This window comes from Lepidochelys kempii, chromosome 28 (genome assembly GCF_965140285.1).
Source record: "Lepidochelys kempii isolate rLepKem1 chromosome 28, rLepKem1.hap1, whole genome shotgun sequence".
Taxonomy (NCBI): Eukaryota; Metazoa; Chordata; order Testudines; family Cheloniidae; genus Lepidochelys; species Lepidochelys kempii.
Window position 1 is genome coordinate 592639 of NC_136407.1, and position 12502 is coordinate 605140.

General features: G+C 56.8%; 1 protein-coding gene across 1 annotated transcript in view; it reads right to left on the minus strand.

Moving 5' to 3' along the window:
• The window catches only part of LOC144929923 (uncharacterized), a 36552-nt gene that overhangs the window by 6507 nt on the left and 17543 nt on the right, over positions 1-12502 (minus strand). The window contains exons 12-21 of the mRNA XM_078850797.1: positions 11861-11994; positions 11366-11425; positions 10664-10835; positions 4997-10128; positions 4487-4612; positions 2839-2957; positions 2340-2401; positions 1614-1747; positions 1119-1178; positions 417-588 (exon numbers count right to left, since the gene is read on the minus strand). Of these exons, the coding sequence (XP_078706923.1) occupies positions 417-588; positions 1119-1178; positions 1614-1747; positions 2340-2401; positions 2839-2957; positions 4487-4612; positions 4997-10128; positions 10664-10835; positions 11366-11425; positions 11861-11994 (6171 nt within the window). The remainder of the gene's footprint in view (positions 1-416; positions 589-1118; positions 1179-1613; positions 1748-2339; positions 2402-2838; positions 2958-4486; positions 4613-4996; positions 10129-10663; positions 10836-11365; positions 11426-11860; positions 11995-12502) is intronic.

The window sequence follows — 12502 nt, forward strand, 5'->3', positions numbered from 1 at the left end:
CCGTGCTGGGGCAGTGTGGAAATCACTGACTGGCAGGGGACAGCACCCGCTGCTGAGCCCCTGCCCCGCTCCCTGCCCCACGATGCCCGCTAGTGCCCCACTTGGGCCAGCCCTACTTGCTGGGGGAGAGCGCCCGCTGCTGAGACTCCACCCTGCTCCCTGCCCCACAGCATCCCCTGGCAAATGCGAACCCTCTGAGCCCCCCACTCCCTACATCTCAGGCTCCCCACTTCTTGTGGCGCAGCACCCCCAGTTACCACCATGCTGAGGCGTTGGGCAGTGACCCATGGAGGAGAGCATCCCCTGCCCTGCCTGGCTTTGGAGAGCTCATTCGCGCACGGGACACAGCAGCAGGGAGGCAAGATGTCTCTAGCTCCAGCAGAAAGCAGCCCCCTTTGGGGAGGTGTGTGACTCACCGGCACTGGGGTCCCTGAGCCCCAAGGTAGCACTGCTCCCCTGCTTTGCAGAAGGGGCCGTAGGGGCTGTGGATGCTGCAGTTGGAGATGCACATCAGCCCGTTGCTCACGTTCAGCGGGAAGTAATATTTCTGGTACTCCGCGGGAATGATGGAGTTGTTCTGGCAGACCGCTGGGGGGGAGGGCGAAAGCCGAGGCAGGTCAATACCACAGGAAACCAACCCACCTCCCTCTTCCTTCCTGGATGCTCAGACACTGCTCAGCCAGATGCGTCCCAAGGGACCCTCCAAAACAGGAACCGGTCCCAGAGAGCGACCGGATCCCGGGCTACAGGGGAGAAGGCATCTAACACCTGGGAGCCGCGCTCGCCCGATTCAGACTGCACGGAACATGGGCATGGCGGCCAGAACGGCCTCCCCGGGGAGCTGCTGGATTCCTGGAGCATTTAAATGGAGCCTGTGTGACTCCAAACGCTCTGCACTCGCTCAGCCGGACGCAGAGATCACTGGGGTCCTTGCATCTGCCGGCCAGACCCTTAGCTGCGGTGAATCCGCTGTCAAGCCACAGGCATAGATTCAGCTGTGATGCAAGTTCGCTCCAGCTGCGTCTCTGACCTTACAAACCTACAGGACCGGCCCCTGACGTTATCCTGGGAGAGCAGGGAAGGGGGTGACGGGCAGAGACAGAGGCTCTGGGTCTTACCTGCTATGTTCAGATTTACCGAGTTGACCTGCGTGGCTCCAGGTTTAAAGCACAATTTGTCTGAAAACAAGAGAGAGGGAGACCCAAATGTGAGTTGCAGCATCTGCGATTTGGGGGGGATCTGGCTCCAGGTTTGTGCATGTTTCCAGCCATGTTGGGGAGCAGGATGCACGCTGGAGGCCGAGCGGTTAGAAGGGGCTGTTCACAGTCCAGCATGCTGAGCGCCCACAGCCCTAGCGCGGTGGAACCCCAACGCCTGGGAGAAACTAGCCGGTCTGCATGACAGATGCAGCGGAGCGAGGTGGGGGTCTCCTTCATCTCCCCGGGGGCTCTGGAGACCCCCTCGTCTGGCTGGCGCCCCCTGGGAGCCCAAGAGAGATGCAGGAAACACGGCAGGGACGGCATGCAAGGCTGCGCAGCGACCCCGAAAGCCAGATGGCCAGCGCCGGGCCCGCAAAGGGGAGGCCGGCTGGCCAGGCGACGCGCGGTACACACCCGGAGAGGCGCTGGTGCAATTGGTGGCGTTCAGCCGCGCTCTGACGTTGCCCATGGCCTGGGTGTACACACTGGTGTAGTTGGCGTAGGGCACGTCCAGGACCACGCGGTGATGCACCACCACGCTGCCATTGCTGTGGGAGGAGAAGAATAGAAAGGCCGTCAGGGGCCACCGGATGACACCACCCCATCCCCAGGGTTGCCAGGCGTCCGGGTTCCGAGAGGAAGGCCTGGTCGAAAGGGGACCCTGGCAGCTCCGGCTGGCACTGCCGACCACTTGGTGAAACGTCCGGCCGGCGGTGCAGTGCGGGTAAGGCAAGCTAGTCCCTGCCTGCCCTGGGACACCGCACTGCTCCCAGAAGCTGCCGCCAGGTCCCTGCAGCAACATGGCACATGGGTGGCCAGTGAGGCTCCATGCACTGGCCTCGCGCCTGCAGGCATCACCCCCAAAGCTCTCATTGGTGGAGGTTCCCGGCCAATGGGAGCTGCGGAGCCAGGCCTCGGGCTGCACGTGGAGCCTCACTGGCTGCCCATGTGCCTAGGGGCTGCAGGGACATGGTGACAACTTCCTGGAAACAGTGGCAAGTGCCACAGGGACTCCCCCACCCTGAACCCCTCCTGCACACGAACTCCCTGCCCCAGCCCGGGGAGTTTGCTTTTGTGCGACAAGAAAGTTGGCAACCCTTTCCCCCACCCCCATCATGGGGCCCGGGCCCCACACCTCACCTCAGCTGGATCACCTCGATGCTGAGGAACCCAGGCACCGTCTCCCTGTAGATCAGGTCCATCTGCAAGAGAGCGGGCTCAGCACGGTGGGCGCAAAGTGCTCCCCCTACTCCATGGAGCCCTGGCCCCCTTCCCTGCGCTCCGCACAGATCTGCCCTGCTGCTGCTGCAGCTGTCCCCCACCCAGCAGAGACCCTGCTCCCCCAAACCAGTGGGATGCTCCTTCCTCCAGACTGCCTTGGACCTTCCACGGCTCAACCGAGCCCCAGGGACCATCCCCCACCTGCCAAAGCCCCAAACTTCCCATAATTCATTGCATCAGGACCCCTGCCCCTAGGAGACACCGCGGCTCTCTGCAATGGGGCACTGCCTCCACAGACCCTGCAATCTAACCCCTCACCGGCGTGCGAGACCCCAGCTCTGCCCCCACTACAGCAGTTCCCCGTTCACCCACAGCTCCGCGCGTTCTCCCCAGCCCTCCTGAGTCCGGTCTCCCTCACCCGGGTACGGAAGATTTCCACAAACTCTTTGAACGCTGTGGACCTTGGATCCTCCATGCTTTCGGAGAAGTTCATGTTCGTCACCACCACGGTGACATTGATCTCCGCCTTCACCACATCTACACATGGGAAACAAAGTGCAGCTTTGGCAGCCCCGAGCGCTCACGAGCCAGGGAGGACGAGCGGGGGCTCGCCAGGCTGGGTTTAAACACCACGAGATCGGGGCGGGGGTAATTAAAGAGCCAACTGAGTTTGGCTCCTGTTCTAAGCCTCTAAAGTTGCTCCATCATTGGAGAATCCAGGAACGGATGGGCTGGAAGGGAGCCTGAGTCCAGATCCTCATGCTGAGCCAGGACCAGTAACCCCAGCCCAGTCCTGACGGGTGTTTGTCCAACCTGCTCTGAGAAGCCTCCAGAGATGGGACCCGCCCGTGGCACCTGTTCTGGAGCCGAGCTACCCTGAGAGCCAGGAAGCGTTTCCTAAAACCCAACTGAGCTCGGCCTTGCTCCGGATTAAGCCCCTTGCTCCTTCTCCTGCCTTCGGGGGCCCCGGAGTACAACTGACCCTGTCCCATCAGACCAGCCCTTCTCCGACCTGCAGGCCGGGCTCAAGTCCCCACCGTCCTCTACGCTGACCACACCCGGGTTCAACCTTGCCCCCTAGGTCGGGTTTCTAGCCCTCGGATCGTCCTCTGCATGGCCACTCGCCCGTTTGCCCCCAGCTCCCCTAATGTGCCCAGAGGTCGCCACAGACCCATGGCAGGGGGCTTACCGGCGCCAACAGAGCAGGACGACCCCCTCCCCCATTCACACATCCTGGGTTAATATTAGCCTTTTTTTGTACCCATCTCACATTTGCTTGTGCGATGCTCTTGCAAAAAAGGCGAGTGTCAGTCACGGGTCGCAGGAACAAACACCCCAGTAAAGCCACCAGGGTCGCCTGGTAAAGTAAAGCTGCTCCAGGTCAATTAAGACACCTGGGGCCAATTAAGAACTTTCCAGAAGGCAGGGAGAAGGCTAGGTTGATTGGGACACCTGAAGCCAATCAGGGGCTGGCTGAAACTAGTTAAAAGCCTCCCAGTTAGTCAGGTGGGTGCGCATGTCAGGAGCTGTGGGAGGAAGTCGTGCTGTTGGAGAGGCTGCGTAGTACACACCATATCAGGCACAAGGAAGGAGCCCATGAGGGAAGGGTGAAGTGGAGCTTGAGGAAGTGAGGGCTGCTGTGGGGGAAGTAGCCCAGGGAATTCTACATGTCATGTTTCTAAAAGGTCAGCTGCCATAGCTGATACTATTAGGGTCCCTGGGCTGGAGCCCGGAGTAGAGGATGGGCCTGGGCTGTCCCCCACACCTTTGCCACCTGATTGATCACTGAGACTGGGAGACGACAGAGACTGTGCAAGGAAGGAAACTTCTCCTCACCTTCCTTGCTGGCTTATGATGAAAATGGCTCAGTAGACTGTGACCCTTGTCTCGAGAGAAAGAAGGGTTACGTGGAGGGTCACAGTGAGCCTCTGAGACTAGCGAAATCCGCCAGGAAATGCAGCACCCATGGAGGCAAGGACAGAGCTTTGTCACAGTCCCCAAAAGGCTCAGGGACTGGCAGTCCAACAGGGACCCTCAGAGCGATGGGGGAGGCCAGAGCCACTCACCGATGTTGATGTTGTTCATCACCGTTTCGCACCGCTCCCCTGTAAATCCCGAAAGGCAGAGACACTTGTTCGCAAGGGGCGTCCCTCCATTCTGGCACCTCAGGGGCTCCAGCGTGGTGGCGGGAACTTCAGGGGAGCAAAGAGAGAAATGGGACTGAATGAGGACATACACCTGAAAGGGACCCCTCGCCCGGCACTGAGATGCGGCCACCTCTGGGGTGAGCGTGGGAAATGGTAATGGTTTGCCACAAGTTTCTAGCCAGGAATTAACTTCACATCCCAGTTAGCCACTGATGTGGATGATGTGATTTTTATGTGTGACAATAGCCCCTGCATGCCCCAAACCGTAAGGAGGACCCCATCGTGCTGGGCACTGCACCTGCCCCGACTGAAATCAGGGACCCCACGGTGCTGGTCAGTGGCTGAGCCAGGAATAGAGTCTACGGTTCCCAGTCTGCCGCCCCTACCTTCCTCGCGGAACCCTGCTCCCCATAGAAACCCACAACTCACCCGCAGTGGTTGTGGTGCCAGTGGGGTTTGTGGGGTGGCTGCTGGTCCCTGGGATTTTGGTTGGCACAGTCACAGAAGTACTTGTGCTGCTAGACTGCGTCTGAGTCACAAGGCTGGTCACGGTGCTGGGTTTCCTCGTGGGAACCGAAGAACCTGTCGAGACGGAAAGAGGAGGTGCCATGGACCTTGTAGAAGACACGTGACTTGTTGCTGCCTCGGACGTCATCACTGTGCGAGAGATGCCAGAGGAGGACCCTGTGGCGGTAGGCGAAGAAACAGTCGTGGCCAACGTTTCCTCGTGGCTGGTGGATTTGGTTGGGCTTGGAACAGAACAGGTTGTCATTGGCAGTGTCTCATGGTGGGTGGATGCCGGAGGACTTGAGTAGGAAAGTGTTGTTGCCAGGGTGCTCTCGCTGGTGGTGGATGAAGATATGGTTGGATAGGACTCTTTTGTCTTCACGGTAGACTCAGTGGAAGATGTGGTCACAGGCGGCTGAGGAGAGACTGTTGTCAAAGTTGTCTGTCGGCTGCTGAATTCCTCTGTGTTAGGGACAGAAAGAGTTGTTACTCCTCTACTCTCAGTACTTGTGAATTCAGTCGGAGTTGGATGGAGAGGGGCCGACGTCACGGTTGTCTTCTTGCTGATGAATTCAGGTACGGTTGTATGGGACACAGATGTCATGGTGCTACTCTCGATGGAAGATGTTGGCACAATGGGCTGAGAGGTGGCTGTTGTCAAGCTTGTCTCACTGGTGGAGATTTCACTTCTGGCAGGCACAGAAAGAGTGGTTGCCAGTGTCGTTTGGTTGTGAGTGAGTCCTGTTGCTGGGACATAGGGAGTTGAGGTTACGGTGGTCTCATTCTTTGAGAATTCAGTCATAAGAGTGGAAGGACTAGTTGCCTTGGTTCTCTCATTGGTGCTGAATTCGGGTAGGGTTGTATGGGACACAGATGCCATTGTCCTACTCTCCGTGGAAGATGTCACGACAGTTGGCTGGGATGTGACTGTTGTCAAGTTTGTCTCACGGGTGGAGCTTTCTGCTGTAGCTGCCACAGAGAGTGTGGAAGACCTTGTGACTTCAGGAACCGTTGTCCTGGAAAGACTTGTTGTGAGTGTGGTTTCATTAGTGGGGACTTCAGACATGGTTGAATAGCGCCCAGTTGTCTTTACCAGGCTTGTTGCCAAAGTTGTCTCCTTTCTGGTGAACTCAGACACAGCTGAGTGGGAGGGAAACGTCACTGAAGGGCTCTGAGAGGAAGGGGTGGTCAGAGCTGGTTGGGAGGTGGCCATTGTAGAGTTCGTTTCAAGGGTGGAGATTTCAGGTGTAACAGGTACAGAGAGAGTTGTTGATATCGTGGTCTCAGCCTGGGTAGATTTTGAAGCCGTTTCTACAGGAAACCTAGTTGCCATGGTAGTCTCACGGCCTGTGAATTCTGTTAAAGTCAGATGTGGAGGAGTTGTCGCTGGGGGTGCGGCACTGGTAATGAATTCAGGAACTGTTGTGTGTGACATGCTTGTCGTGATGGCACTCTCAGTAGAAGATGTTGATACAACTGCAGTGTGAGTAGCTGTTGTCGCCGCTGTCTCGCTGGTGGATGTTTCAGATGTAGCAGACGCAGAGGGTGTTGTTGACAATGTTGTTTCACTGTTGGTCAATTCTGCTGAAACTGGAGCAGAAACCGTTGTTGCCAGAGTCGTTTCCTTGGCTGTGCTTTCAGAGAGGGTTGCGTGAGAGACAGAAGTCAAGAAGGTGCTCTGAGTGGAAGAGCTGGGCACCGTTGCTGGTGGAGAGGATGTTGCTGAGGTTGTCTCACTGTTACTTGTTTCCATTGTGGTATGCCCTGAAGAAGGTGGTATCACATTGTGTGTGGATGTCTCTGTCATTGGAAGAGAAGGAGTGCTTGCCATGGCAGTCTCTGTCCTTGTGAATTCAGTGCCACTTGGATGGGGAGGAACCAATGTCACGGTTGTCCCATTGGTGGTGAATTCAGACACCGTGGGGTGTGTGACAGTCGTCCTTATCGGACTTTCACTGGACGATGCTGTCAGAGTTGACTTGGAAGCAGTCATCAGACTTTCCTCCCTTGTGGAAATTTCGGCTGTTCTCGGGACCGGAAGAGAGGTTGCCATGGGAGTCTCACTGTTTGTATATTCACTAAAGGTCGGGGGAAGAGTTGTTGTTGTTAGGGTTGTCTCACTGGTGAAAGTTTCAGGTAGTGTTGGGAGAGAGACACTTCTTGTTATCTCCCTGGAAGATGTTGAAACAACTGCAGAGTTAGTAGCTCTTGTAGCCGCTGTCTCACTGGTGGATATCTCAGATGTAGCAGACGCAGAGGGTGTTGATGACAATGTCGTTTCACTGTGGGTCAATTCTGGTGAAGCTGGAGCAGAAACCGTTGTTGCCAGAGTCGTTTCCTTGGCTGTGCTTTCAGAGAGGGTTGTGTTGGAGACAGAAGTCAAGAAGGTGGTCTGGGTGGAAGAGCTGGGCACCGTTGCCGGTGGAGAGGATGTTACTGAGGTTGTCTCACTGTTACTTGTTTCCATTGTGGTATGCCCTGAAGAAGGTGGTATCACATTGTGTGTGGATGTCTCTGTCATTGGAAGAGAAGGAGTGCTTGCCATGGTAGTCTCTGTCCTTGGAAATTCAGTACCAGTTGGATGGGGTGGAGCCAATGTCACGGTTGTCCCATTGGTGGTGAATTCAGACACCGTGGGGTGTGTGACAGTCGTCCTAATGGGACTTTTACTGGACGATGCTGTCAGAGTTGACTCGGAAGCAGTCATCAGACTTTCCTCCCTTGTGGAAATTTCGGCTGTTCTCGGGACCGGAAGAGAGGTTGCCATGGGAGTCTCACTGTTTGTATATTCACTAAAGGTCGGGGGAAGAGTTGTTGTTGTTAGGGTTGTCTCACTGGTGAAAGTTTCAGGTAGTGTTGGGAGAGAGACACTTCTTGTTATCTCCCTGGAAGATGTTGAAACAACTGCAGAGGAAGTAGCTCCTGTAGCCGCTGTCTCGCTGGTGGATATCTCAGATGTAGCAGACGCAGAGGGTGTTGATGACAATGTTGTTTCACTGTTGGTCAATTCTGGTGAAGCTGGAGCAGAAACCGTTGTTGCCAGAGTCGTTTCCTTGGCTGTGCTTTCAGAGAGGGTTGTGTTGGAGACAGAAGTCAAGAAGGTGGTCTGGGTGGAAGAGCTGGGCACCGTTGCCGGTGGAGAGGATGTTACTGAGGTTGTCTCACTGTTACTTGTTTCCATTGTGGTATGCCCTGAAGAAGGTGGTATCACATTGTGTGTGGATGTCTCTGTCATTGGAAGAGAAGGAGTGCTTGCCATGGTAGTCTCTGTCCTTGGAAATTCAGTACCAGTTGGATGGGGTGGAGCCAATGTCACGGTTGTCCCATTGGTGGTGAATTCAGACACCGTGGGGTGTGTGACAGTCGTCCTTATCGGACTTTCACTGGACGATGCTGTCAGAGTTGACTCGGAAGCAGTCATCAGACTTTCCTCCCTTGTGGAAATTTCGGCTGTTCTCGGGACCGGAAGAGAGGTTGCCATGGGAGTCTCACTGTTTGTATATTCACTAAAGGTCGGGGGAAGAGTTGTTGTTGTTAGGGTTGTCTCACTGGTGAAAGTTTCAGGTAGTGTTGGGAGAGAGACACTTCTTGTTATCTCCCTGGAAGATGTTGAAACAACTGCAGAGTTAGTAGCTCTTGTAGCCGCTGTCTCGCTGGTGGATATCTCAGATGTAGCAGACGCAGAGGGTGTTGATGACAATGTTGTTTCACTGTGGGTCAATTCTGGTGAAGCTGGAGCAGAAACCGTTGTTGCCAGAGTCGTTTCCTTGGCTGTGCTTTCAGAGAGGGTTGTTGGAGAGACAGAAGTCAAGAAGGTGGTCTGGGTGGAAGAGCTGGGCACCGTTGCCGGTGGAGAGGATGTTGCTGAGGTTGTCTCACTGTTACTTGTTTCCATTGTGGTATGCCCTGAAGAAGGTGGTATCACATTGTGTGTGGATGTCTCTGTCATTGGAAGAGAAGGAGTGCTTGCCATGGTAGTCTCTGTCCTTGGGAATTCAGTACCAGTTGGATGGGGTGGAGCCAATGTCATGGTTGTCCCATTGGTGGTGAATTCAGACACCGTGGGGTGTGTGACAGTCGTCCTTATGGGACTTTTACTGGATGATGCTGTCAGAGTTGACTCGGAAGCAGTCATCAGTCCTTCCTCCCTTGTGGAAATTTCGGCTGTTCTCGGGACCAGAAGAGAGGTTGCCATGGGAGTCTCACTGTTTGTATATTCACTAAAGGTCGGGGGAAGAGTTGTTGTTGTTAGGGTTGTCTCACTGGTGAAAGTTTCAGGTAGTGTTGGGAGAGAGACACTTCTTGTTATCTCCCTGGAAGATGTTGAAACAACTGCAGAGTTAGTAGCTCTTGTAGCCGCTGTCTCGCTGGTGGATATCTCAGATGTAGCAGACGCAGAGGGTGTTGATGACAATGTTGTTTCACTGTGGGTCAATTCTGGTGAAGCTGGAGCAGAAACCGTTGTTGCCAGAGTCGTTTCCTTGGCTGTGCTTTCAGAGAGGGTTGCGTGAGAGACAGAAGTCAAGAAGGTGTTCTGGGTGGAAGAGCTGGGCACCGTTGCCGGTGGAGAGGATGTTGCTGAGGTTGTCTCACTGTTACTTGTTTCCATTGTGGTATGCCCTGAAGAAGGTGGTATCACATTGTGTGTGGATGTCTCTGTCATTGGAAGAGAAGGAGTGCTTGCCATGCTAGTCTCTGTCCTTGGGACTTCAGTACCAGTTGGATGGGCTGGAACCAATGTCACGGTTGTCCCATTGGTGGTGAATTCAGACACCGCGGGGTGTGTGACAGTCATCCTTATGGGACTTTTACTGGACGATGCTGTCAGAGGAGACTGGGAAGCAGTCGTCAGATGTTCTCCTGTAGCTGTCTCTGAGGAACTCGTGTGTGTGCTTCTCTCTGTGGTGGCTACAGACGTCTTTGGGACAGGAGCTGTGGCTGAGCTCGGTGGCTCTGTGCTGGACCGAACCGCTGTGCTGTGTGCTGTCTTCCGTACTGTGAACTCAGCTGTTGTTGGCATCGACTGGGTCCCTGCTACTGTCGTGGTCAGCTGACTGAGTGGGGAAAATTACCATGGCTTCATCACTCATGGAACCAATTACAGATCATGCCTTTCCCATGGGCCGCTGCTGAGTTACCCACCCCACGTTCTGCAGTGCAACCCCGCCTGACACCGTGCTGGGGCAGTGTGGAAATCACTGACTGGCAGGGGACAGCACCCGCTGCTGAGCCCCTGCCCCGCTCCCTGCCCCACGATGCCCGCTAGTGCCCCACTTGGGCCAGCCCTACTTGCTGGGGGAGAGCGCCCGCTGCTGAGACTCCACCCTGCTCCCTGCCCCACAGCATCCCCTGGCAAATGCGAACCCTCTGAGCCCCCCACTCCCTACATCTCAGGCTCCCCACTTCTTGTGGCGCAGCACCCCCAGTTACCACCATGCTGAGGCGTTGGGCAGTGACCCATGGAGGAGAGCATCCCCTGCCCTGCCTGGCTTTGGAGAGCTCATTCGCGCACGGGACACAGCAGCAGGGAGGCAAGATGTCTCTAGCTCCAGCAGAAAGCAGCCCCCTTTGGGGAGGTGTGTGACTCACCGGCACTGGGGTCCCTGAGCCCCAAGGTAGCACTGCTCCCCTGCTTTGCAGAAGGGGCCGTAGGGGCTGTGGATGCTGCAGTTGGAGATGCACATCAGCCCGTTGCTCACGTTCAGCGGGAAGTAATATTTCTGGTACTCCGCGGGAATGATGGAGTTGTTCTGGCAGACCGCTGGGGGGGAGGGCGAAAGCCGAGGCAGGTCAATACCACAGGAAACCAACCCACCTCCCTCTTCCTTCCTGGATGCTCAGACACTGCTCAGCCAGATGCGTCCCAAGGGACCCTCCAAAACAGGAACCGGTCCCAGAGAGCGACCGGATCCCGGGCTACAGGGGAGAAGGCATCTAACACCTGGGAGCCGCGCTCGCCCGATTCAGACTGCACGGAACATGGGCATGGCGGCCAGAACGGCCTCCCCGGGGAGCTGCTGGATTCCTGGAGCATTTAAATGGAGCCTGTGTGACTCCAAACGCTCTGCACTCGCTCAGCCGGACGCAGAGATCACTGGGGTCCTTGCATCTGCCGGCCAGACCCTTAGCTGCGGTGAATCCGCTGTCAAGCCACAGGCATAGATTCAGCTGTGATGCAAGTTCGCTCCAGCTGCGTCTCTGACCTTACAAACCTACAGGACCGGCCCCTGGCGTTATCCTGGGAGAGCAGGGAAGGGGGTGACGGGCAGAGACAGAGGCTCTGGGTCTTACCTGCTATGTTCAGATTTACCGAGTTGACCTGCGTGGCTCCAGGTTTAAAGCACAATTTGTCTGAAAACAAGAGAGAGGGAGACCCAAATGTGAGTTGCAGCATCTGCGATTTGGGGGGGATCTGGCTCCAGGTTTGTGCATGTTTCCAGCCATGTTGGGGAGCAGGATGCACGCTGGAGGCCGAGCGGTTAGAAGGGGCTGTTCACAGTCCAGCATGCTGAGCGCCCACAGCCCTAGCGCGGTGGAACCCCAACGCCTGGGAGAAACTAGCCGGTCTGCATGACAGATGCAGCGGAGCGAGATGGGGGTCTCCTTCATCTCCCCGGGGGCTCTGGAGACCCCCTCGTCTGGCTGGCGCCCCCTGGGAGCCCAAGAGAGATGCAGGAAACACGGCAGGGACGGCATGCAAGGCTGCGCAGCGACCCCGAAAGCCAGATGGCCAGCGCCGGGCCCGCAAAGGGGAGGCCGGCTGGCCAGGCGACGCGCGGTACACACCCGGAGAGGCGCTGGTGCAATTGGTGGCGTTCAGCCGCGCTCTGACGTTGCCCATGGCCTGGGTGTACACACTGGTGTAGTTGGCGTAGGGCACGTCCAGGACCACGCGGTGATGCACCACCACGCTGCCATTGCTGTGGGAGGAGAAGAATAGAAAGGCCGTCAGGGGCCACCGGATGACACCACCCCATCCCCAGGGTTGCCAGGCGTCCGGGTTCCGAGAGGAAGGCCTGGTCGAAAGGGGACCCTGGCAGCTCCGGCTGGCACTGCCGACCACTTGGTGAAACGTCCGGCCGGCGGTGCAGTGCGGGTAAGGCAAGCTAGTCCCTGCCTGCCCTGGGACACCGCACTGCTCCCAGAAGCTGCCGCCAGGTCCCTGCAGCAACATGGCACATGGGTGGCCAGTGAGGCTCCATGCACTGGCCTCGCGCCTGCAGGCATCACCCCCAAAGCTCTCATTGGTGGAGGTTCCCGGCCAATGGGAGCTGCGGAGCCAGGCCTCGGGCTGCACGTGGAGCCTCACTGGCTGCCCATGTGCCTAGGGGCTGCAGGGACATGGTGACAACTTCCTGGAAACAGTGGCAAGTGCCACAGGGACTCCCCCACCCTGAACCCCTCCTGCACACGAACTCCCTGCCCCAG